At 38.7% G+C, this 22,577-nt stretch overlaps 1 protein-coding gene across 4 annotated transcripts in view; it reads right to left on the bottom strand.

Annotated features, from left to right (window-relative positions):
* Positions 1 to 341: 341 nt before the first annotated feature.
* Positions 342 to 22,577, bottom strand: part of LOC126457828 (protein N-terminal asparagine amidohydrolase-like) — a 139,330-nt gene continuing 117,094 nt past the window's right edge. For all 4 annotated transcript variants that reach the window (XM_050094457.1, XM_050094458.1, XM_050094456.1 and 1 more), the window contains exons 7-8: positions 20,063 to 20,224; positions 342 to 537 (exon numbers count right to left, since the gene is read on the bottom strand). In XM_050094457.1, the coding sequence (XP_049950414.1) occupies positions 412 to 537; positions 20,063 to 20,224 (288 nt within the window). In that variant the 3' untranslated portion in view covers positions 342 to 411. The remainder of the gene's footprint in view (positions 538 to 20,062; positions 20,225 to 22,577) is intronic.

Raw genomic sequence — 22,577 nt, forward strand, 5'->3', positions numbered from 1 at the left:
TTTCGCATTCAAGATATATATGCACCCAATTTTTAAATAAGTATGTATTAATCTTCTCACATTGTTATGCAGTAGTCAAAAGTCACTTGAAACTGAAACAAGCTAACTTTTGTAAGTTTTCATTCCATTATCTTGATAATAAATGTGTTTTAATTGATTAAACTTTCATATTGTTTCAAATCACTATGTAGAGCTACAAGTTTCCAAACAGGAAAGTATTGGTAGATGCTCTAATACTATCTACCATCATCTCTGGGTTTTTTTCTTCTTTTCATGAGTGTCTGGAGGAAAATGTCTGTTGGTGAAGAAGAGAGACTCAAAACAATAAAGAAAACATGCAGTTCAATTAACAATATTTATTATAATAAAAACAATAAAATTAAATATCACCAATAACAAAAATTATACACATTATTTTTTAACAAGTACCCATCCATTATTGGTCTCATCTCGTACATAACACCGAGGTTTGTTGAATTTGAATATTGTGTTAATTGGAGAGGGGTGATCTAACATACATTTCAGTGCCTTCCGAATCTGTCGGTGAAAAAGAAAGAACATTAAATTAATGTTAATAATCAAAAACCTGTGTTTTCCAAAAAGTCAATGAATGTCACATCCAGAGAGATACAGAAATAACTCTTAGAACAGATGCAGTATACGTTTTCCAAGATTTGTCTGTTCTCATGAAACAATCAGACAATAACTTAAACTACCAAAACAGTTTTAAAAACTGTTCCACCCAATAACAACAAAAATGACACTAGATAATTAGTTACAATTCTTGCGTACATTTACCAATAAAAAGTTTTACATTATAGCTACTCGTGTTTGCCACTGCAATGACTGGAGCAGTTTCACCCATACTTAATACATATCTTACATAGAGTCTGTGAACAAGCACTGTTGGGATAGAAACTATGGAATGCCTGGAGCAATTTCTAACAAACTTGGCACACACGTTGTTGATTGATTAGACAGACAGACAGACAAAGAGAGAGAGAGAGAGTACTGTGATGGTAAGACATCTCTAGTGGGTGGGAAAAAAGTTACACATAAAAAAATCAATAGTGTCACAGCAGTCTGAGTATTAACAATGCAGAGTGGATCTGAGACATTCATAATCCTTCAAATGAGAACTTTATATTGAAGGTTGAAGGATGGATTCACCAAAGAATTTATTTATTCTTAGTTCTGGAGGACTAACTAAAAATATTGCTTATAATCAAGTTCGGGAAAGTGGGCTTTCTTAGTTGAACTTCAGGGCTGAAATCTTCTTGTACTATCAGAAAAGTGGCAGCATTTTCTTATGAGTTTCCTGCTCTCATTCTTCAGATCAAAAGACGGCAAGCAACAAACCTTTGAAACCCTCAAACTTCCTGGCAGATTAAAACTGTGTGCCGGACCGAGACTCGAACTCGGGACCTTTGCCTTTCACAGGCAAGTGCTCTACCAACTGAGCTACCCAAGCACGACTCACGCCCTGTCCTCACAGCTTTACTTTTGCCAGTACCTCGTCTCCTACCTTCCAAACTTAACAGAATCTCTCCTGCGAACATTGCAGAACTAGCACTCCTGAAAGAAAGGATATTGCAGAGACATGGTTTAGCCACAGCCTCGGGGATGTTTCCAGAATGAGATTTTCACTCTGCAGCGGAGTGTGCGCTGATATGAAACTTCTCAGTTGGTTGAGCACTTGCCCGCGAAAGGCAAAGGTCGCGAGTTCGAGTCTCGGTCCGGCACACAGTTTTAATCTGCCAGGAAGTTTGATATCAGCGCACACTCGGCTGCAGAGTGAAAATCTCATTCTGGAAACATCCCCCAGGCTGTGGTTAAGCCATGTCTCTGCAATATCCTTTCTTTCAGGAGTGCTAGTTCTGCAAGGTTCGCATGAGAGCTTCTGTTAAGTTTGGAAGGTAGGAGACAAGGTACTGGCAGAAGTAAAGCTGTGAGGACGGGGTGTGAGCTGTGCTTGGGTAGCTCAGTTGGTAGAGCACTTGCCTGCAAAAGGCAAAGCTCCCGAGTTCGAGTCTCGGTCCGGCACACAGTTTTAATCTGCTAGGTAGTTTCATATCAGCGCACACTCCGCTGCAGAGCGAAAATATCATTCTTTGAAACACTGCTTCAAGATAATGATGCCTCTTGGCTGATATCCTGATAAAATTTCATCAATATAGTTAAATTGTGTTAAGTTCATATTAAGAGTGAATTTTTAAAATATTTTGCATTATAATTTAATATAATTGGATAGATAAAAAATCTACTCACCAAGTGACAGCAAGAGAACACATATATAAAAAGTATTAAAGATTGCAAGCTTTTGGGACCAGTGGCTCCTTCTTCTGGCTGAATAGTGGAAGGGGGAGGGAGAAGGGTGAAGGAAAAGGACTGGTGAGGTTTAGGAAAAGATCTGGTCAGTCTCCCCTGACCCGGGGGACTTACCAGACAGGAAGAGGAGGAAAGACTAATTGTTGGGGACTGCACCAGACAAGATTTGAAAACTGGATAGCTTAAAGGTGGAAGATAAAGCAATACACAAGACAGAGATTACTTCTAAAACATCATGCACAACTTAATAAGAGCAGAAAGTTAAGTGTATTGAATGTGATAGAGATGGGAGGGGAGCAGTGAAAACTAGACGGCCAGAAAGTGAATGATGTAGAAAACGAAAAGGGAGTGAAGAAAGGAATAGTTACTTTGAGGAAATGCTGAGATGGAAGAAATTTATATAAATTATGGCCAGGTGGGTGGTGAGAGCCAAGGACACATTGTAGTGCCAGTTTCCAACTGCACAGTTGGTGCAAACTGGTGTCTGGGGAAAGGAACCAGATGGAACATATGTGAAACAGGCATGACTGTCATGTTGCAAAGCATTCTCTGCAACAGGATATTATATTTTGCCAGTATACATGCCTAAGTCCATATATCTTAAGTGATAATTTGATTGTAGTCATGTCAATATAAAAGGTCAAACAGCGTTTACATAACAGTTGGTATACAACATGTGTCATTTGACATGTGGCTGTCCCTTTCAGAGTATACGGTTTGCCGGTTACAGGGCTGGGGTACGTGGTGCCAGGAGCATTCTAGGGCAAGTCTTACAGCAGAGATAGTCACAGGAGTAGGAACCATAGGATAGAGAGAAGTGTGCAGCAGGAGCATAAGATCTGACAAGGATACTGCACAACAATTAGTCTTTCCTCCTCTTCCTGTCTGGTAAGTCCCCCGGGTCAGGGGAGACTGACCAGATCTTTTCCTAAACCTCACCAGTCCTTTTCCTTCACCCTTCTCCCTCCCCCTTCCACTATTCAGCCAGAAGAAGGAGCCACTGGTCCCAAAAGCTTGCAATCTTTAATACTTTTTATATATGTGTTCTCTTGCTGTCACTTGGTGAGTAGATTTTTTATCTATCCAATTATATTAAATTATAATGCAAAATATTTTAAAAATTCACTCTTAATATGAACTTAACACAATTGTTGGGGTTGGGAGGGCGACAAAAAGCTATTCTATGTGTGGTGGGTAAAATATGAGCTAGAATGGATCTCTTTTCAGGGCACGATTTTAGGAAGTCATATCCTTGTCGAATTGCTGTTTAATACATTCAATAATATTGAGTGACGAGTGGTGTACTCTCGAGTTGTTTTTCGAAGGAATCAGCAGTACCAGGATGGGATGTGATAGCTCAGGAAAACTGCTTTTGAACTAGGCTGGTAGGGTAATTAGATACAATGAAGGCTGAAGTGAGGATGGTAGTGTATCACTGTAAATAATCTGCATCTGAACATGTTTGCTGCAAATTCCAGGACTGTATGGGAGAGAATGTTCGACATGGAAAGGTTGCTAACTGTCAAAATGTAAATACTCTTGTTTGTTAGTAGGTCTAATGTGAACATAACTGTGTAGCTGACCTTTGCTGAGAATGAAATCAACATCAAGAAAAATGGTGTGGGATTCAGTATAGGATCATGTGAAATTTAATTGGGAGAATGCATTTAGAGATTTCAAGAATTTTAATAGGTCAGCCTCAACATAATCCCAAACGGCAAAGAGGTTGAAACACCGCCGTTTAAATTCCTTTACTGGATTTTGTGTAATTTACTGAAACCGCCAAATAGTTAATTATTATGATTACATGACCGTGTGCTTAATGGATGAAAGGCTATCGGTTTTCTGCTGTGGCTTCGGGGGTATTTCAACTGAGCGCAGCTGTTCTGAGACTGAATAGTGGAACGATTGAAAGTTTGTCTATTATTAAGAACCATAAAGGTTGCGATGTACAAACTGATATATATTTCCCACTAACACACAAATTCTGAGGCAGTTGCTACCTTCGCCTTACACGTCTAATTACGGTTGTATCTTTTTATTGATGGCTGATTTTCAGTGCTTCGTCACACGCAATGCTGATGGTTAACATCCACGACAATCCTCACTGCAATCCATGGTTGTTGTTGGCCGACGCGGTTGACACGAAACACGTAATTCGGCACTTGTCACTTTCTGTTTCATATCACTCGCGAATCGGTATTAGTGAGGGTCAACCCCACGACGATCAGGGGGACGTGCTCACTCATCATACTCCGGTGAATTTTACCGTTTACAACTCACTCGACCACCATTCTTGCCCGTTTCTCTAACACCACCGCTCACTCCACACTCCCCAGTACAATTCCTCACTCGACACTCATCTCACTGCCTTCTGCAGCGCTCGACAATCGACTCCTGTCAACTATCGACCCGGGCATCGGATACTAGCATCTATGTTCATGGGATCACAGATCCCTTACAAGGTCATCAATGTATCTAAACCAAACCAGATGCTGAAGGCTTATGGATCCTAGGAAAGTCCCGTCCAAGCAGCCCAAGAAAAAGTTGGCACACGAAAGAGCCATATTGATTCCCACAGCTGTGCCTCTGATTTGTTTGTATCTCTGCCCCTCAAAGATAAAGTAGGTGTCTGTATGTATAAAGTTTATTAAGGTCAGCATGAAGGATTTCATAGGTTTAGAATCAGCTAGATGCTGACTGAGTAAATGTTCAGCAACAGACCGACCATGTACTTGGGGGATGTTGGTACGGAGGAAGTCGATATCAATGGTGACAAGCAAGTGGGACAGACACAGATTTCAGAATGCCTATGAAATGGTTGGTGTCTTTAGTATAGGAGGGAAGTCTTTGTAATATGAGTTGCAAGTGTAAATCAACTGAGGCAGATATCCAATTGGTAGGTGCTTTGAAGCGAGCAACTATGGGATGCCCAGGATGATTGAGTTTGTAGATCTGAGGATGCATGGTTTGAAATGAGTGTTAGTCCTTGCGAGGGGCCTGAGGTTTTAGGGAGGGACTGCAGGTCACCACCATTCTCACCTCAGCCTTCACTGGACATAACGACCGCAACAGCCTAGTTCAAAAGTGGGCCATCACATTCAATCCTGGTATTGCTGATCCCTCTGAAATAACAACATAGGAGTACACCATTTGCCACTTAGTATTATGCTGGTTTTGAATGTATTAATCAGCTACTCTGACAAAGCTATGACTGCTTAAAATTGTTCCCGGAAAGGAGGCCCATTCTGTTTGACATTTTGCCCACCAAGCCTAGAATAGCTATTCGTCACCCACCCAATCTCTGCAATATCCTTGTCAGACCCTATGCCCCTTCTCCACACATCTCCCTACACTATGGCTCCTACACTATGACTGTCTCCAGTATAAGATTTGCCCTAGCACACTCCTAACACCACCTATATCAGCCCTGCAACTGGTGAGAGCCACCTATGAAATGACACATCATATACCAGCGGTTATGTATGCCTTTCACAACGGCACGACCACCACTAGGATATGAGTTAGGATGAATAGGTATAGGCATAGGGTGTATATGGGCAACACACATCAGTGCCCGTTTCCCCACAAGTTCCATCTGAATTCTTCGCTCAGACTCCAGTTTCCTTGAACTCTGCAGGTGGAAACTGGCACAACAGCACATTCTTGGTTCTTGCCAACCACCTGGCCTTAATTTATGTTAATTTCTTCTGTCTCAGCATTTCCTCACAGTAACCACTCCTTTTTTCAATTACTTTTAGTTTTCTACATCATTCATTTTCTGACCAGTCTTTTCTTGCTGTCCCCCTCCCATCTCTAGAACAAACAATGCACTTAGCTTTCTGCTCTTATTGAGTTGTGCATGATGTCTTGGCAGTAATCTCTGTCTCGCGGATTACCTTATGTTCCATCTTTAAGCTCTCAAGTTCTCAAATGTCATCTGGTCCAGACCCTAAAAATCAGTCTTTCTTATCATCCGTCTGGTAAGTCTCCTCTCAGCTGGGGTTCTGAGCGACTTTTCCACAATCTGCTCCTTTTCCTAAACTTCAGTCTTTTTTCCTTCACCCTTCTTCCTACCCCTTCAAACCTTCTGCCTGAAGAATGGACAGTTGGCTACAAAAGCTTGCAAATTTTAATACCTTTTATACATGTGTCCTCCTTCCACTGCTTGGAGAGTAAATTTTTTTATCTATACAATAACATTATATTTTCAAAAATTGATTATTTTTGTTGTTACATTATAATTTGTGCACTACACTTATACTTCTAAAAACTTGCAAATAACATTACTTTGATTTCACACTGCACATGCATTGGATTTCTTTTTCTGCCTAACAAAAGGCTGGAATCAAGAAGCAATCACAAAATGTTGCATAATCAGCTCATAATTAATAAAACAACACTAATTTCACAGAATGAGCAAATATACGGTCTTCAAAGCTGAAAACAAATTATGATATTATGGGAATATTTAATGTTCATTATGAACTAAGGTGAAAAAGCTGTCAACAACTGTGTAAAACACAGGAGTTTAAAAAGATCCAGCTGTTTTCACAAGACTATATCCTCTACATGAATGAATATTGCTGTTTGGGGTAACTCTTATCTCATGCACCAAAAGTAAAAATTTAACTTTGGGCCAGTCATAAGCTGCCAGCCCATATGGTTGCTGGTATGGTTTTCCCTTATGTAGCTATCTTGCTCACTTATTCAAGAGTATAGCACTTACCTCCTACAGCAATGCACCAAGGTACTCCAAGGTTGCCTGATCTCAGTTAATGTGTGTGTGTGTGTGTGTGTGAGTGTGTGTGTGTGTGTGTGTGTGTGTGCAAAAATATGAGTCAAGTCTAATTATCATCCGGATGTTTGTTGTGCATCCAGTAGAGTGCACGCCAACCATTTGTGAAAAGCTTTAGGGAAACTTTGATCCTAAATGTAACTGTAAAAAGTATCCCAAGGCCATATGTGCATGAATACAAAAGATATCCCACACATCTAAAATGTTATGAGACTGATTGCATTCCTGGTGCATAAGCAATGTCAGCACAGTAACTATGGTGGCAGGTTGAACTGACAACTGTAAACGACAGACATCAGCAGGCAGTTGTGAGCAGACAGATTTGGACGTGTGGTCATAAATCAAGTGTTCACGACATTCTATACAATGTTCTCAAGAAGGGAAAAGTGTGTGCAAAGTTGGCCCACATATCTTGATGCCAGAACAAAAACAATGACATTTGGACACATACCATGGCTTCATTGAAATTCAAAACACAGACAGATCTTTTCTGGAAAGTATCATCAGAGCTGAGGAGACTTGGAGTTATCAATACAAATATACCACAAAATGACAAAGTACAGAAATTCACATGAAGGGTCAACACTCTGAGGACATAATCAACATTTAAGCCAATGTGGGATGCAAGCTGAACATCTTAAAAATGGACTTTCCTGTCATTTTCACACGTTTGTAGGAATGTTCTATGGAAGAGACTATGAAGAAAACCCAAAACATTAAAACCAGTATTTTAACTTTTCTCTACAATTTATTAATCTCAATTTGAAACTTTCTGGACTGACTAGGTATAACCCAGTAAAGTGAGATGGTTCTTTTGAAAAATAATAGCTTAGCAGTCCCATGTGTAAATTGAAATTTACCCAAAGTTTATATCTTCACTTAAGCATAAGATATAGTCTTGTGGAATCGTATGAACCTTTTTGAAACATCCTATATTTTTAACTGCAGATGACCATTGTTATGACGAGAACAGTTACACGAAAAATCAATTTTCTGAATACAGTACCACATGATATTATTTTTTACAATGGTGTTCAGGTATAAGGACTTATTGTAAAGGTTTTACACACTGATATTGCACTTTTGCCACAACAGAGTAACAAAGCACATAAAAAATAAAGCACCTTGGAGAGATCTTTAATGTGGTATATAACTGGAACTGCATATTTTCATAATAAGCAGGTATTAATACCCAGATGGAAATTTTCACTCTGCAGCAGAGTGTCCATTGATATAAAACTTCCTGGCAAATTCAAACTGTGTGCTGGACTGAGACTCGAACTCGGACCTTTGCTCTACCAACTGAGCTACCCAAGCATGACTCACGACTTTTCTGCACAGCTTTACTTTTGCCATGTCTCTGCAATATCATTTCTTTCATGAGTGCTGCTCTTGCAAGTTTCGCAGAGGAGTTTCTGTGAAGTTTGGAAGGTAGAAATGAGGTACTGGTGAAAGTAGAGCTGTGAGAAAGGGTTGTGAGTCACGTTTGGATAACTCAGTTGGTAGAGCACTTGCCTGTGAAAGTTCAAGTCTTGGTCTGCCACACAGTGTTAATCTGCCAGGAATTTTCAAGTATAAATGTGGAAACCACTAAATACAACACGTTAGCTTTCAAAAAAACTGAAATCAAGATTGTGTCTGCTCGATTTGCCTCTGTCAGCAAATAAGACCACAGAACATGTGATCTTGTCAGCCAACAACAGCTCACGACATGCGACCTAGTCAGCCAACTGCTACATGACATTTCATTGCATGAACACACAGACACCTTGAATTTCATAAAAATTGTAGCACAAATAAAATAGGAATGATTAATGTTTCAGATTAATAGACGGACAGTACAGTTACAAACAAAGCTATGCCTTCCTATATAATATTGTCTGTTTCTTCCTAAAAGTGTGCTTAGGCTAGGACCCAAGAGCACAGCTTAGATTGCTGAAAGTAAAGCAATGACATTTATATTCTTTGTTGTCACAAATATTTTGCTGTTTTTTCCAGGTACATCACAATTCAACATTTCATGATTTCCAATGGTGTATTTAGACTGAAGGGTAATAGCACAGCTTACATTACTGAGTGAAGCAATGACATTTATATTCCTTCCTGTCACAGATATTTGGCTGTTCTTTCCAAATATGTCATGATCTACACGTCATAATTTTGAAAGGTGTTGTTAGACTGGGAGGTAACAGCACAACTTAAATTGTTGTGAGTGAGGTAATGACATTTATATTATTTGTTGTCACAAATACAGAGCTTTTTTTTCTGCAAACATTACACAACATATGAGGATGTGGTTAGGGTGGGATCCAAGCACACAGCTTAAATTGGCACAGCTGAGTAATAGTTACAACCAAGATTATAAATTTTCCTGTTGCCCTTGTACACAGATAAGAAATTTATAATCTTGGCTGCCACAAATATTCAGCTGTTTTGTTTCTGAATAAGTTGGGATTTCTCAGGGTGTCGTTAGGTTGGGCCCAAAAGAGCCCAAGCTAAACTGCTGGGACTCAAATGACTGTGTATTAAATGAAATATATATTATTATATCATTGAAAATTATATAAATATATTATGTTGCGAAACAGTGAAAGAAATAATTGTGCTATGACTGTACTGTTTACTATCCAAAATCGAATGCAATGCAGGCATGCTTGGATAGGTTGCATTATACTGAATGAATAAAGCAAATTTGTGATCTTGGATGTTGGACCATAATGTCTCCCTATGAAGCATAGACTGCCCAAAATGCCACACACTGGTTACATTTATGCTGAATGAGGAAACATTTTGGGAGAACAGAAAATGTGGAAAAGAGTTGCATGGTCAATATGCAATGCACATTCAAGCAGACTGTATGGGACTGTACTTGGTTCAGTAATTCACAAATGTCAGCAAAACCTCTGAGTTCTTTGCCATGTGGATCTACACGAATTATGGAAAGACAGAGAGAGAGACTTATCGAAAATTTTGGCTTCTCTAAGCGTACAGTGACTGACTGGTCTTTCTTCTATTATCAAGTGCACACAGAGTGGGGGATTAACAATTTACACAGGGACCAGGGATGAGATGCAATTTGAGAAAAGCAAACACAGCAAAGGATGTAAAATCATCAGACAGTAGGTGTTCGGTGGAATTCAGTGAGGGTCCAAGAAAGCCTCCCTTGAGCCTGTGGAAGCATGAACTAAGGAGGGCTTGATAAGAATAACCAATCTAAAGATTCTTCCTGGGGAAAATGATCATAAGTGACAGCTAGAAGTTAGATGACATTATAGGTCTGAAGCTTTTCAGTACATGCGAGGGAACTTTGTACGTCTGACAGATTGTTCTGTTCACCCACAGTGTGTGGAAAGAATGTGTTGAGACATCAGAGGTGTCATCCCACGATATAGTCAAAAGTCCAAACATTTTGTGGATTGTCTAGATGAGTACATGTTCTGCCAAGCATATCACTCAAAAGAATTTATCCACAACGCAAAACTGTTTTGCAATAGTTCCTTCAGAGAGTTCTGCAGGCATCACCAGTGACTACAATTCTGTGCCTTTCAGGGAAACCAACGCTTTCACTTTCTTCACCATTAAATGCATTTGAAGGCATGGCTTTGCTTGTTACTACATTGTTTGTACATTAATTTGAGACATTAACCATTCCTGTTAGATTTGTGCTGCTTGTTTAATTTTTTGGTGGCATTTGTATGTTTGAACAACTAATAAGTAATGTTGTAACCGACTGAATAGATCAGGCGTCCTGTGCTGTGATTGGGTAATTGAAGCAAATCAAGCAGATGCCATCTTGATTTCAGTATTTCCAAACCTAACATACTATATTTGGTGGTTTTCATATTTATATTTGTGTATTATGAAAATTTGCAGTGACAGTGACATGCCGCATTAAAGATCTCTCCAAAAGTGTTGTTTTTGTCTGATTTGTTGTGCTGGAGTGGCATGAAATACGTCATCTGTCCAGGGTAACAGTACTGCACTTATTTATCAAAATAAAATAAGTAAGCTTAAATCATTTGCAGCACATCATCAGTTTGGCACAATGAGAGAAACTGTATGTTTACTGTCATGCACCGCACATGCGAATACTTGTTCAGAATGAAAGTAGGAGTAACTGGGGTTCAACATTTCAGCTTCATATGGCAAATGATCGAAGAGCACAAGTGATTCACAAAGAGTCTTTTCTACAGTAAATATTGAGCTGCTCCGCTAATGACAACACCACAAGGACAAAGTATTGGCAAGGTTCACATTTTCTGGGGGGTAACCAAAAGTTAATACCTCTGATCACTTCACTCTCCATACTCATCACCCTCTGTTGAGCTGTGAAACTGTTTTAATAACTCTATAGTGCTGACAAGTGTGCAGAATTAGATGTGGGATCTTAGATAGAGTGGCTGTCCAACTCTATTACAAATGCCTGTAGCAGCGAGAATGGTACTATGGAGGACGATATTGAATTCTGTGATGTTACATGGGCTGGGGCACACCCTCACCCATGAAAGTTCTGGATTTGACAAAGTCTTAGAATGACTAGTGGGTTGTAATGGTGGAAAGATAGAGAATTAGGTCTTAAAAGTGCCCTCATTTAAAGTTACTGAGCTTCTTCCATAGAATGCAGTTCTGATAGCAATTCTTCAAACAGTATAATTATTCAATCAAAAGTCAAAACAGGTCCAAACAAAGCATTGGGGCAGATGTAAGGAACCTTTGTCATCATCCTGGCCAACACCATCATGGACACAGTTTGCCTCCCTTCCTCCAGCTGCTTATGAATTGTTAGCACCGCATCTGTGTTGTCTAGATGACTGTATGAGAACCTGAACAGTGTTGTGTGGCAATGGACAAAAGTAAGGGGGAAGGTACACACAGCATCACACCTTGAAGTGCACAACATTTCCCTTTATGACTTTTTCCACATTTGGAGCATGCTCTTAGCATGATATAAAGCTGATTAGTGGTCACAGAACTAATGAAAAAGGTCACTTCATTCTGTAACCAGTGTGTATAATTAATGAATAACCACACTGCAGTATATTTGTTTATTAGTTGCTAGTAAATATGAATTACTCCGACAAGAAGGATAATCTACATCTAACACCAAGAAATAATATTTCCATTCATATGAAATGTACACATTGGTGACCCTTAGCCTGATTAGAATTACTTGATAACTGACATCTATCACTTGGTGCTACAGTGTTGCCACATCAGCTACCATTCAGCTAAAGGTGACACACAAGCATGATGGGTCACTTCACAAGTGCTGAAATGCTGTTCATGTAATGTGGAGCAATGTTGGAAGCTGCTGCCATCAGGTACGGTGGGAATGCGAGATGCCCTGTCCAAAGTTGATTTCAGAGGACCAATGACTGCAGGCAATGGGTTTTGTAGCCTTCAATTTATACTTGTCTCCTAACCTTACCACAACCTCTTGATGTGCAATGTATATGAGAAAATGGCAGGCAGCAATCTGCAGCAGAATTATTAATCATGCTCGCTTTGCTCATGGCAATTAAAGATGACCTGCACAAGCAAACTCAAGACAGAAAAACTTCAATTTCAGTGATAAAAGCAAATTGCAACATCTCGCTTTTGCTAGGTGGCTGACATGATTCTGACCAATGAACAGTCCTGGTTGGAACTCATTTACAGGTTATAGGCAACACAGGCAGATTCTCAATGAAAAAAGAATGATAGGAAGGAAAATAAGAGCAAAAATATTAAAAAAATTATGCTGAAACCAATTAATTGAAAATAATAATAATCAGTCATTTTGATAAAGATTTAAAGATAAAATAATATTACTAGCCGACAATGAAATTCAAAACCATGACCTTTTCTATCACAGCCTGCAACTTAAACATTGTGCAAAAGAAGACCTTTGAACGGTAACCTTATATTTATTGATCTATCAAACCAGTTACAATGATCTCTTCAGTCATTTAATATTATGTTTCTTTCAAGTGTCATCAATTTCACCAGTATCTTGACCATTTTTAATTCATCACTCTCTCTAACACAAAATACTTTCAGAAAGGAATTGAACATAGTTTTACCTATGCAGTCATTTTTTTAAATCATAGATTTTTGAAGAACCATCTTTATATGCTTCCATGATCTTATTTCTGTTTTCACCTTTCTCAGTCTGATTAATAACGTCAAGCTTCTGTTGTATTGCAACATGTTTACGTTTCACTTCCACTTTGTTTTGAGAGATGCTTGTTTGAGAAAGCATCCCCAAAACAATACACGGCATTACTGTAATTGTGATATGGAACAGCACTGATCACGACTACACATTAAAACACCACTTTTTAATTTCTGTAGACACCTGGTGCACAACATATGCTGTCTGACAGGTGACTGAAATAACTATTCACACTACACAACCTGAAATTGTTGGCCACTGCCGAATGTTACCAGATTCCACTGAATGTGTCCAAAATATTCAATATGCATGAAGGAATGCCAGATTAATGAACGTGCTAGACTGTCAGGTGCATGGTTAATGGCCCTTTACTGTTTCAGGGATGATAGAATAGGCCCAGTGTGTCACTTTGAGGCAGGAGTCTTGAAACAAGTAAGTTGAAAGTTATTACAGAAATTGAGAAAAATCCATATTTATTGTTGGGCTGCTGATTAAGACATAAATCCAAATAGATATATTTGTACATTAATTTTATTTATTTGTATAACTTTAGATGGTGGCACAAAAAACTGCACACCCATGTGAACAGGCCTGGCATTGTTCGACCACAACAAGAATTCTTGCCATGTCTCAACTGATCATGCACACACAAGACCCTTGATACGACCCCAGGAAATGAAATTAAGTGGAGCCACACCAGGCAATTGAACTGACCGCAAAACATGACCTCCTCTTTCGATCCATCTTTCTGAAAACATTGGATAATGATATTCACTAGCAATATTGCAAAGTTAGTTGCAATATATGTGTGTATGAAAATGAAATGAGGTTATTTCTAACATTGTGGGAAGTACATATCTCATAAACAGAGTAGACACGAGTAAATAAAAGTCAGAAGGAAGTAAATGCGGGCCTATTACCCAATCAATAACAATATCTTGCCAAAAGTTCACTGCCAGTCTGTGTTGGTGACTTTTTACAACATGGGGATTTCTAAGACACACACATTTGTTGAAAAGTTTCTCTCTAGTGCAACACAATACATCCAAGGAAAGTACATACACAAGAAAGTGAGGACCAACAATACAATGCTGCAGCATATATTGGCTGAAAGTGATATAAGGTCTGAAGTCAGCATAAATTAAAGCTTGTTCTCTATATGAATGGCAGGTCTTGGCAGCTCTTCCCATACTAAATTTCTAACAGTACCATGTGTGACACCTATTTCTTACATAATATGATATAAAGATATTGTCCGGCCTTAATAATTTAGAGTACAAGAACAGAGCACTGCACACGCCCAAGTTCAGAAGTGTCAGTATCCACAAATCTAGCAGTCTGTGGAGCTTTACGTTGGTGTTTACATCATCAAATAGAAGCAATATAACAGTTAGGATACAGTATATGTTGAGACCCCTTGCAGTTTCACTCATATCATTTCTTTTGAAGATCATTAGTCGAGCACATAGAAATGGTTGAAATATTAGAACTCCACGTCGGTAGAATTACTACAACAATGAGTGTTTCACATCTGTTTCTATGGCTGAGTGGACAGGCTGATGGTTTATGAATGTTAAGGACGAGCGTTCAAATCTAATGGGAGTCGCCTGTGGAGGTAATATTTTAAACCTTAATTTGCTACAAATTGTGCACTTGTAGGCTTTTCTAGGTTTCATATTCTTTCAAAAGATTCCATTTTATAATGGTCTAACCTTTAAACAAATAGATAAATGGTCATAGTAAAAATATTGAAAATGGATGTATTTATTTGTAATTACTTCGACTGCCATCTGGTGTCTCTCTCTATAGTTCTCTGCTAAGAGAAACATGTCAGCTGATTGGCATTTTTTTAAAGTCTTTACATGGTGTTTATACGAGTGAGTGGATGTGTCCTTCAATATCTGTTGTTTCTAATATTTGTTCTTTACCTATGGTAGGCATATTTGACCATTACACTAAAAGGAAGAGATCAGCGCCTCCTTGGTAGTGTTTCAGCTTACTGTGCTGGTAGCTGTAGTATTTATCGGATAGAATCTCACTTGCAGCCTTTTTTTTTTCATGTTTCTTTTGAAAGTTCATTTATAGTTTTTTATCTTGATTAATTAATTAAGCTAACTATGACAGTATATGTATTCTCCCTGTGACCTGAAAATTGTAGAGGTTAGATGAAACTGTGTAAGGACATTTGATTTGTTAACTCTAGTTGGTCATTCAAGATGTAGGTTAGTTTGTTGTGAATGTGACTGCATATTTCAAATTCATACAACATATTCACCTGTACTCCTTTCTCAGCAATGAAGTTTTATTCAGGTCTCTGGCCTGACAAGGAGCACCTCTGTCCTGGGTCCATGGATAAACCACGAAAATCTGCCACATTATGCCACACACAAACAGACCTGGCCCGTGGGCAGATCAGGAACACTAGATCCGACAGGCAGGGTCTGCACATTAGTGAGAAAAGATGGACTTCAAATTGGCAGGCCTGATCCATTAGGGATACCTGCAGAAATGGACTGCGGTTTTTGGCCCGTCACAGAAATCCATAGGTGTGGCCAGCTATTCATGTGTCACAGACACCATGTTGATGAAATGAGACTGCGGAGATTGTATTTAGTTTTTGTTATTAAATTAATTTTTTTTTACTTTTTTCAGTATTCTCTTCAGTAAATCTGAGCTCCAATAACAAAAAAATAACCATCCTCGGAGGGTGATATTCATCTGACCTCCCACAAAAATAAAAATTATCTTCCTTGGAGGGTGATATTCACCTGACCTCCCATAAAAATGCAAATAATGCAGTAGCCAATAGATTTGTATTTTGAAATCAATATTGTTGGCCTAATAACTATGTGGGCCTTTTGCAGAAAAATGAAGTAAAATAAAATGAATAGCAGGCTACCTACAGCTTCAGTATCACGTCAACATGCCATTGGCATCAAGAACAACTTGGATCCTTTGAGGCACAGAACTGAAAAGTCTATGGAAAAGGTCCTCATCCATGACAGTTCTCTCCCATGAAAAATGAACCAAATCCCATAGGGCATTCACAGTTCCCAGAGGAGGGTTGGGCCAATTGCCCTGCAGAGTCTTCTTAAGCTGAGCCCACACATGCTTTATGGGACTGATAGCAGGTGACTTTGGAAGCCATGGAAGGCATTGAATAATATTCTCTCTCCTTTGAAACCAACCCTGAATCCTAATGCTAGTGTGTGATGGGTGATTATCATGTTGGTAAGTGAGGCATCCTTCAGGGTACCAAAGTCGAGTTTCAAGGATGATTAAATTTTCAGGAAACATTCACATCATGCTGAATGCTGTTCTGAACAAGCCCAGATGAGTGGCAAAATAACATTCTGGGCCGCCCTGACCAATTCTTTGTCCTGTCTCCAAACAGAGACTCTTGGTCTTCCAGGTATTGGACATCTCACTACCTCAACATTATCTCTGAATCATCTAATCCATCTCCTTGCTGTGGAAGCATCCACATGATAGTGACATCCTGCCTCTGATGCAGTAACACCATTTCCAAAGAGAGCAATTATTTGATCATGAACATTCAAGTCAGCTATTTTGAAGCAGATCTATGACACATACCAATAGGCTGATACATTTCTCTTAGCTGAAAACTATAGACACCAGTTGGCAGTCGAAGTAATTACAAATAAATACACCGAGTGAGGTGGCGCAGTTGTTAGTACATGGGACTCACATTAAGGAGGATGACAGTTCAAGCCCATGTCTGGCCATCCTGATTTAGGTTTTCCATGATTTCCCTAAATTGCTCCAAGCAAATTCCAGGACAGTTCCTTTGAAAGGGCACAGCTAACTTTCTTCCCCATCCTTCCCCAATCTGATGAGATTGATGACCTTGCTGCTTGGTCCCCTCCACCCAAATCAAATCAATCCAATCAACCAAACAACAAACAAATAAATAAATACATTGATTTTCAATATTTTTCCTATGACCATTTGTCTGTTTTTTAAAGATTAGACTATTATAAAATGGAATCTTTTGAAAGAATTTGGAACCTAGAAAAGACTACAACTGCACAATTTGTAGTGAATTAAGGTTTAAGATATTACCTACACATGTCTAAATAAATAAAATAAAATAAAATAAAAAGAATTGACTCCATTTAGATTTGAACACTCATCCTTTATGTTTATAAGCCATCAGCATATTCACCCAGCCATTGAAACAGATGCGAAACACTTGTTGTTGTAATTCTACTGATGTGGAGTTCTTATAGAGTCATGTACAGTAGCACTTCTGAACTTGGACATGCACAATGCTGTTCTTGGACTCTAAATTATTTGGGCTGGCCATCTTTTTGCCTCTCATTGCACAACTAATGAAGTTTTGATTTAAGGCTCCTCATCCAAATGAGTATGTACTATTTTCTCAAGGTCAGGCATCTGTATAGTTTGTTATCCTCCTTAGTCACAGCATTTGGAGTACCAGCTTGCCTTATTTTAGATACGCGTATGAACAGTCTTTGAAACATACCATCTACTCAATGTCTCCAACATCAGTACATGGCCCAAAGAAACTTGTCAGCTTTCTATAGTTTCTATTTGTACACAAATCACATCTAATAATCCTGTAACTGGGTAAAACACTATTTGCTATGGGCAATCACTGTACACTTCAGTTTGTAAACACTAATTGAGCTCTCACAGATCTTTAAATCTGGATGACAATGTCTGTGTCCTCATCATGCCAACTGCAAGACAATATTGCAGTTTTGGAGTTTCCTGCCCCCTCATCCCTACTTGCTTATATCTATACTGTGGAAGTTATCTTACCCTATAATATTAGAAAATAAATACAAAATAAAACAATCTATTACATAGAACAAACAATTCATATTTCCTCATACTGAAATGGCAGAGTGATCCCACAAATTTGGCTAATTTGATTCTGGAACAACGTCACTTATCACAGATTGATACTACTGTTCTATGCCATCATACTTGAAAGTTTGTGTCATCATTGTCATCACAGAAACATCCAGTACCAACAAGTCCATTAAGATTTTATAATAAAATGTCATAACAGTCAATTTATCACTAAATAAGTCAGTGAAGAATGCTAGCAATGCAGTTATCACAAAAAATATATGAGTTCATTACATCATACCTCTGCCTAGAAACAGTGTCAATACTGAAATCCAAGCATATGCATTAGAAGTGCAGTTTGTTTTTTGGTTGTTCATGTTATTCTTACCAACCTGTGTTAATTCTTACAGACCTGTGTTGTAGCGCACCAAAGTGAGATGGCTGTCATGGGAGGAACATAGGCACACATTCAGTGATTTTCAATTTGCATTTGAAAAGGAAAAAGACAACAGAAATTCATAACGAAACATCGATTTCACATGAAAATCACACACCAGCATGGGAGATTGTGAACAAGTGGAAAAGGTTGTATCAGTGCAGTCATATAGATATGGAAGACATTTATCTTGAAGATGATCACCGCTGACGGAGGAGCCAAGGATCACTACAAAGCTGAAAACTATCATGTTATCTGATAAGGGCATTATAATTCAAACAACTGTCAGATAGGTTGGTATTACTGTAGGTTTAGTGCACAAGATCATGCATGATTTCACTCAAAAAGAAGAGGACATATCATCTATTGCAGAAATGTTGATAATGTGCGAGGACAAAGATAACAAGTTTTTTCAGCCACACAGTGGAGGAATGTTAAGCTCGCCGATACAAAAATGAAAGAAAGAAGAAAACAACTGTAATACAGCTAATTTCTCATCCACCAAAAAGAGGTAAAGACACAGTTTGTTCCTGGAAAATGATGCTAGCTTTGGGGATTGTCCACGACTCTTCTTCACCAATTACACAGGGAGGGACACAACATCACTGAAACCTCCCGACCATCTGCAGCCTGAAATCAAGCAGAATCGCAAAAAAGTCTGCAACCTCTGCATAACCATGTGTCCATGCACTCTGCTCAATTGTCCCACTTCGTTCATGCCTAACCTATAAAATCTTACTACATTCACCTCAGTCACAGAAACCAGAACTGTGCAATTTCTTTCCCTTTCAAAAAGGAACCACAGGATAGAAACATTTTCTGAGCAGTGGCGAAGTTATCTCAGCAGATGAAAAATTTTTTCAGACCCAAACTGAGGACCTACGGTCATGGTATATCACAGATTATACACTGCAGGGGAAAAAAACGTGAACTTTCTGGGTATTATGTGGAGAAGGACTAATAAATGTGAAAAAGTTGAGATACCTGTCTTTTCTCCTACCCAGTGGTATGAAAGATACAATGCCCCTTGTAGAAATAGTATGTCAGACAAGAACAACACAAATAAACCAACAATAAGGCTTGTACTTTTGAAGTATAACAGATCAAAAGAAGCATAGAGGAGGATGACATGTACTTGTAGAAGAGCCCCTGTTGACATGTTACACAATGTGAGGCAAACAATTTGAATGCCAAGAGAAAAGCTTATGTACTGGAGGAAAATAGTTTCCATCATTACGTTTTTATTTATACTACAGAGAGAAATGACTGTGTACAACAATGCTTCCAAGTAGAGTGTTTACTGTAGCTTTCTTCAAGCTGAATACAAGAACAAAAACTCATTGTTTCAACTAGGACATAATAAATGAGCTTTTTTTTACAATTAAAGAACCATAAATATTTTAACCAATACTATCACAATATGGCAGGAAGTACTGAGACACCAGAATTCCTTTTAAAGTTACATATTAGAAGCAGTGAGAATAAAATGTTATTAAACAGTACAGACCTGTGACACAAAATGGGGTGGTTCAACTTCAGGGGATGTGCTCATGTAACGCAGAATAACTTCATCAGGTAGATTCAGCCACATCTCTGCGTCATCCAAAGGTGAATAATCAAATGGGCCTATCTTCAACATTCTTGTCTCATTATTGTATACTTCCATCATCTAACAGAAATGAAGACAGAAAAAAATCATTCCACTTCTCTTGATAATCATAATTTAGATACAACAATAACAGTTTCCGATCACACAGAGTATAAAAACAACTGATACACACTAATGATCAATTGAATTAGATGCACCTCTTTAGAAATGTATATCATCACACTCCTCCTTTCAAAGTTGTGACTTGTGGTATGGACATCATAAGACACCAAATGTGTTGGGGAGGCATGGTGATCCTTGACACTCAGAGGTTGCTGAAACTCATAGAGATTGGTCACAGAAGGTTTCTAATATGCACACAACCTTTTTAATAATATCAAAATCATATGTATCTGGTTTGAGGTCAGATTAAATCAGACATCAACAAAGTTTCTTCACAGCCTTGTACTGTTTCATCAAATGGCTGACAATTCAGAGGTGAGGAGGTATTGCATCATCATGCTGAATGAATAGGTGCTTAACATGCTGCTGTAGGTGAACAAATGAGCAAGGTGATAGATCAGGAAAATCCTGTGATGCATGGTGACAAAATGTACCACTGGTTCCATTTTACTTCATGCAAACAGGCTCCTCATGAAAATACCAACACTAGACTGATCTATTAAGAAAGAGGTTCATTACTTCATGTGACATGTGCATACTAACTTGTACGGTGATTCATCACGTAAGGTAACAATTTCCCATATTTTGAACAAATAACAACAGTTTCCTGTATTCACACTAATATCAGCAGTTTTAATATTTTATGGAGGTTTCTGTATGTGATACCAGACAGTGCTTATGGCTGCTGTGGCTCCTCCAATGTTACAACTTTCAAGCACTGAAGTTGGTTGGTTGGTTGGTTTGGGGAAGGAGACCAGACAGCGTGGTCATCGATCTCATCGGATTAGGGAAGGATTGGGAAGGAAGTCGGCCGTGCCCTTTCAGAGGAACCATCCCGGCATTTGCCTGGAGTGATTTAGGGAAATCACGGAAAACCTAAATCAGGATGGCCGGACGCGGGATTGAACCGTCGTCCTCCCGAATGCGAGTCCAGTGTCTAACCACTGCGCCACCCCGCTCGGTAAAGCACTGAAGTGGCAGGTAATCTGCTGCCCTACTGTCTGTCTACCACTACAAAATGAGCTGTTTAATCGAGTGTGACCTCCTGATTATTCCATGTACTTCAAGTGCTGTTAAGTGTTTTGACATGTGAATACAGTTTCATTTATTATTATCCTTTACCTTTTCTGAGAGTTGTACAAGGAGCAAGTTGAAGTCTCAAACATAATTTCTTTTGCTGACAAAGAACTTTGATTTAATTTATCATTATTCTTCTCATACTGCTGCATAACTATTAGATATTTTATTTGGTAGGCATTTATTCCATTATATTGCATGGTTTGCTTGAAAGTACTGTACTGGAGCTACATACTTGTATTTCACTCTGTCATTTGGATCTGCAACCCTGAGATACGAAGCATAATCATGTTTAACGGTATCAGTGAGAAAATTCAATTCAAGAAACTATTAAATTATAAGGAACTTGGTACTAGAAATGTACTTTCCCCCAATGTGTTTTTCTAGGCAACTATGTGGGAGCAAAGGGTTTGCATTCAAATTATGATCATGCAATTAAATCACAAGGCCAGATTCTATGTATCAAAACTGCAAAAATTTCTCTACACCGGTTGCATTTTTGCAATTGTGCATTTCACTAAGGGTCATTTTCATTGCTGTTTGTCTGTGAGGAGCATTATTCTCAAACACAGTCTTTTTGATCTTATCTTGTCAGTTTCATAATTTTACACATTTGCAGATCACTGGATGATCTGTCCAAATCAGGAACTGTCCATATTTTCCCATTTTGCAGCTAAATTATTATTTATAGGAGTCAGACTTGTTTAATTCCACTGTCCCTCCCAACCATTAATTTCCAACCTTCAGTTTTTCTATCAATACTTTACTCCTGGCTTTAAAATCACCTTTAGCTGTTCTTGGGTCTTTCATTAACTTTAACTTTACTTTCTCCATGAATCAGTTGCTTTCCTGTTAAGTGCTTCTCGTTCATTATCCTTTCCATATTTCTTACTTGTTTGTTTAGATGAGGCTGTTCCTGCTTGTGTGCAGGAACAGCTGGGCAGGCAAGGGAACAAGTGGGTAGGGGAGGCCAAACAGTTGATGCACAAACATCCTTGATTCATCATCAACACTCCTTCTTTCACAGTTGAAAATTGGTGACCCAACGCACAATCCTGTTAACAGTCTGTCTCCATTTTTCCCCTGTCTTCTGCAACTCAAAGCAGCTGGCCCCATGTTTAGTGTATCTTCTCCTTTATCTGATCTATCCATTGTTGCGGTGGTCTTACCTGCA

Source organism: Schistocerca serialis, chromosome 2 (genome assembly GCF_023864345.2).
Source record: "Schistocerca serialis cubense isolate TAMUIC-IGC-003099 chromosome 2, iqSchSeri2.2, whole genome shotgun sequence".
In the NCBI taxonomy this organism is placed as follows: Eukaryota; Metazoa; Arthropoda; class Insecta; order Orthoptera; family Acrididae; genus Schistocerca; species Schistocerca serialis.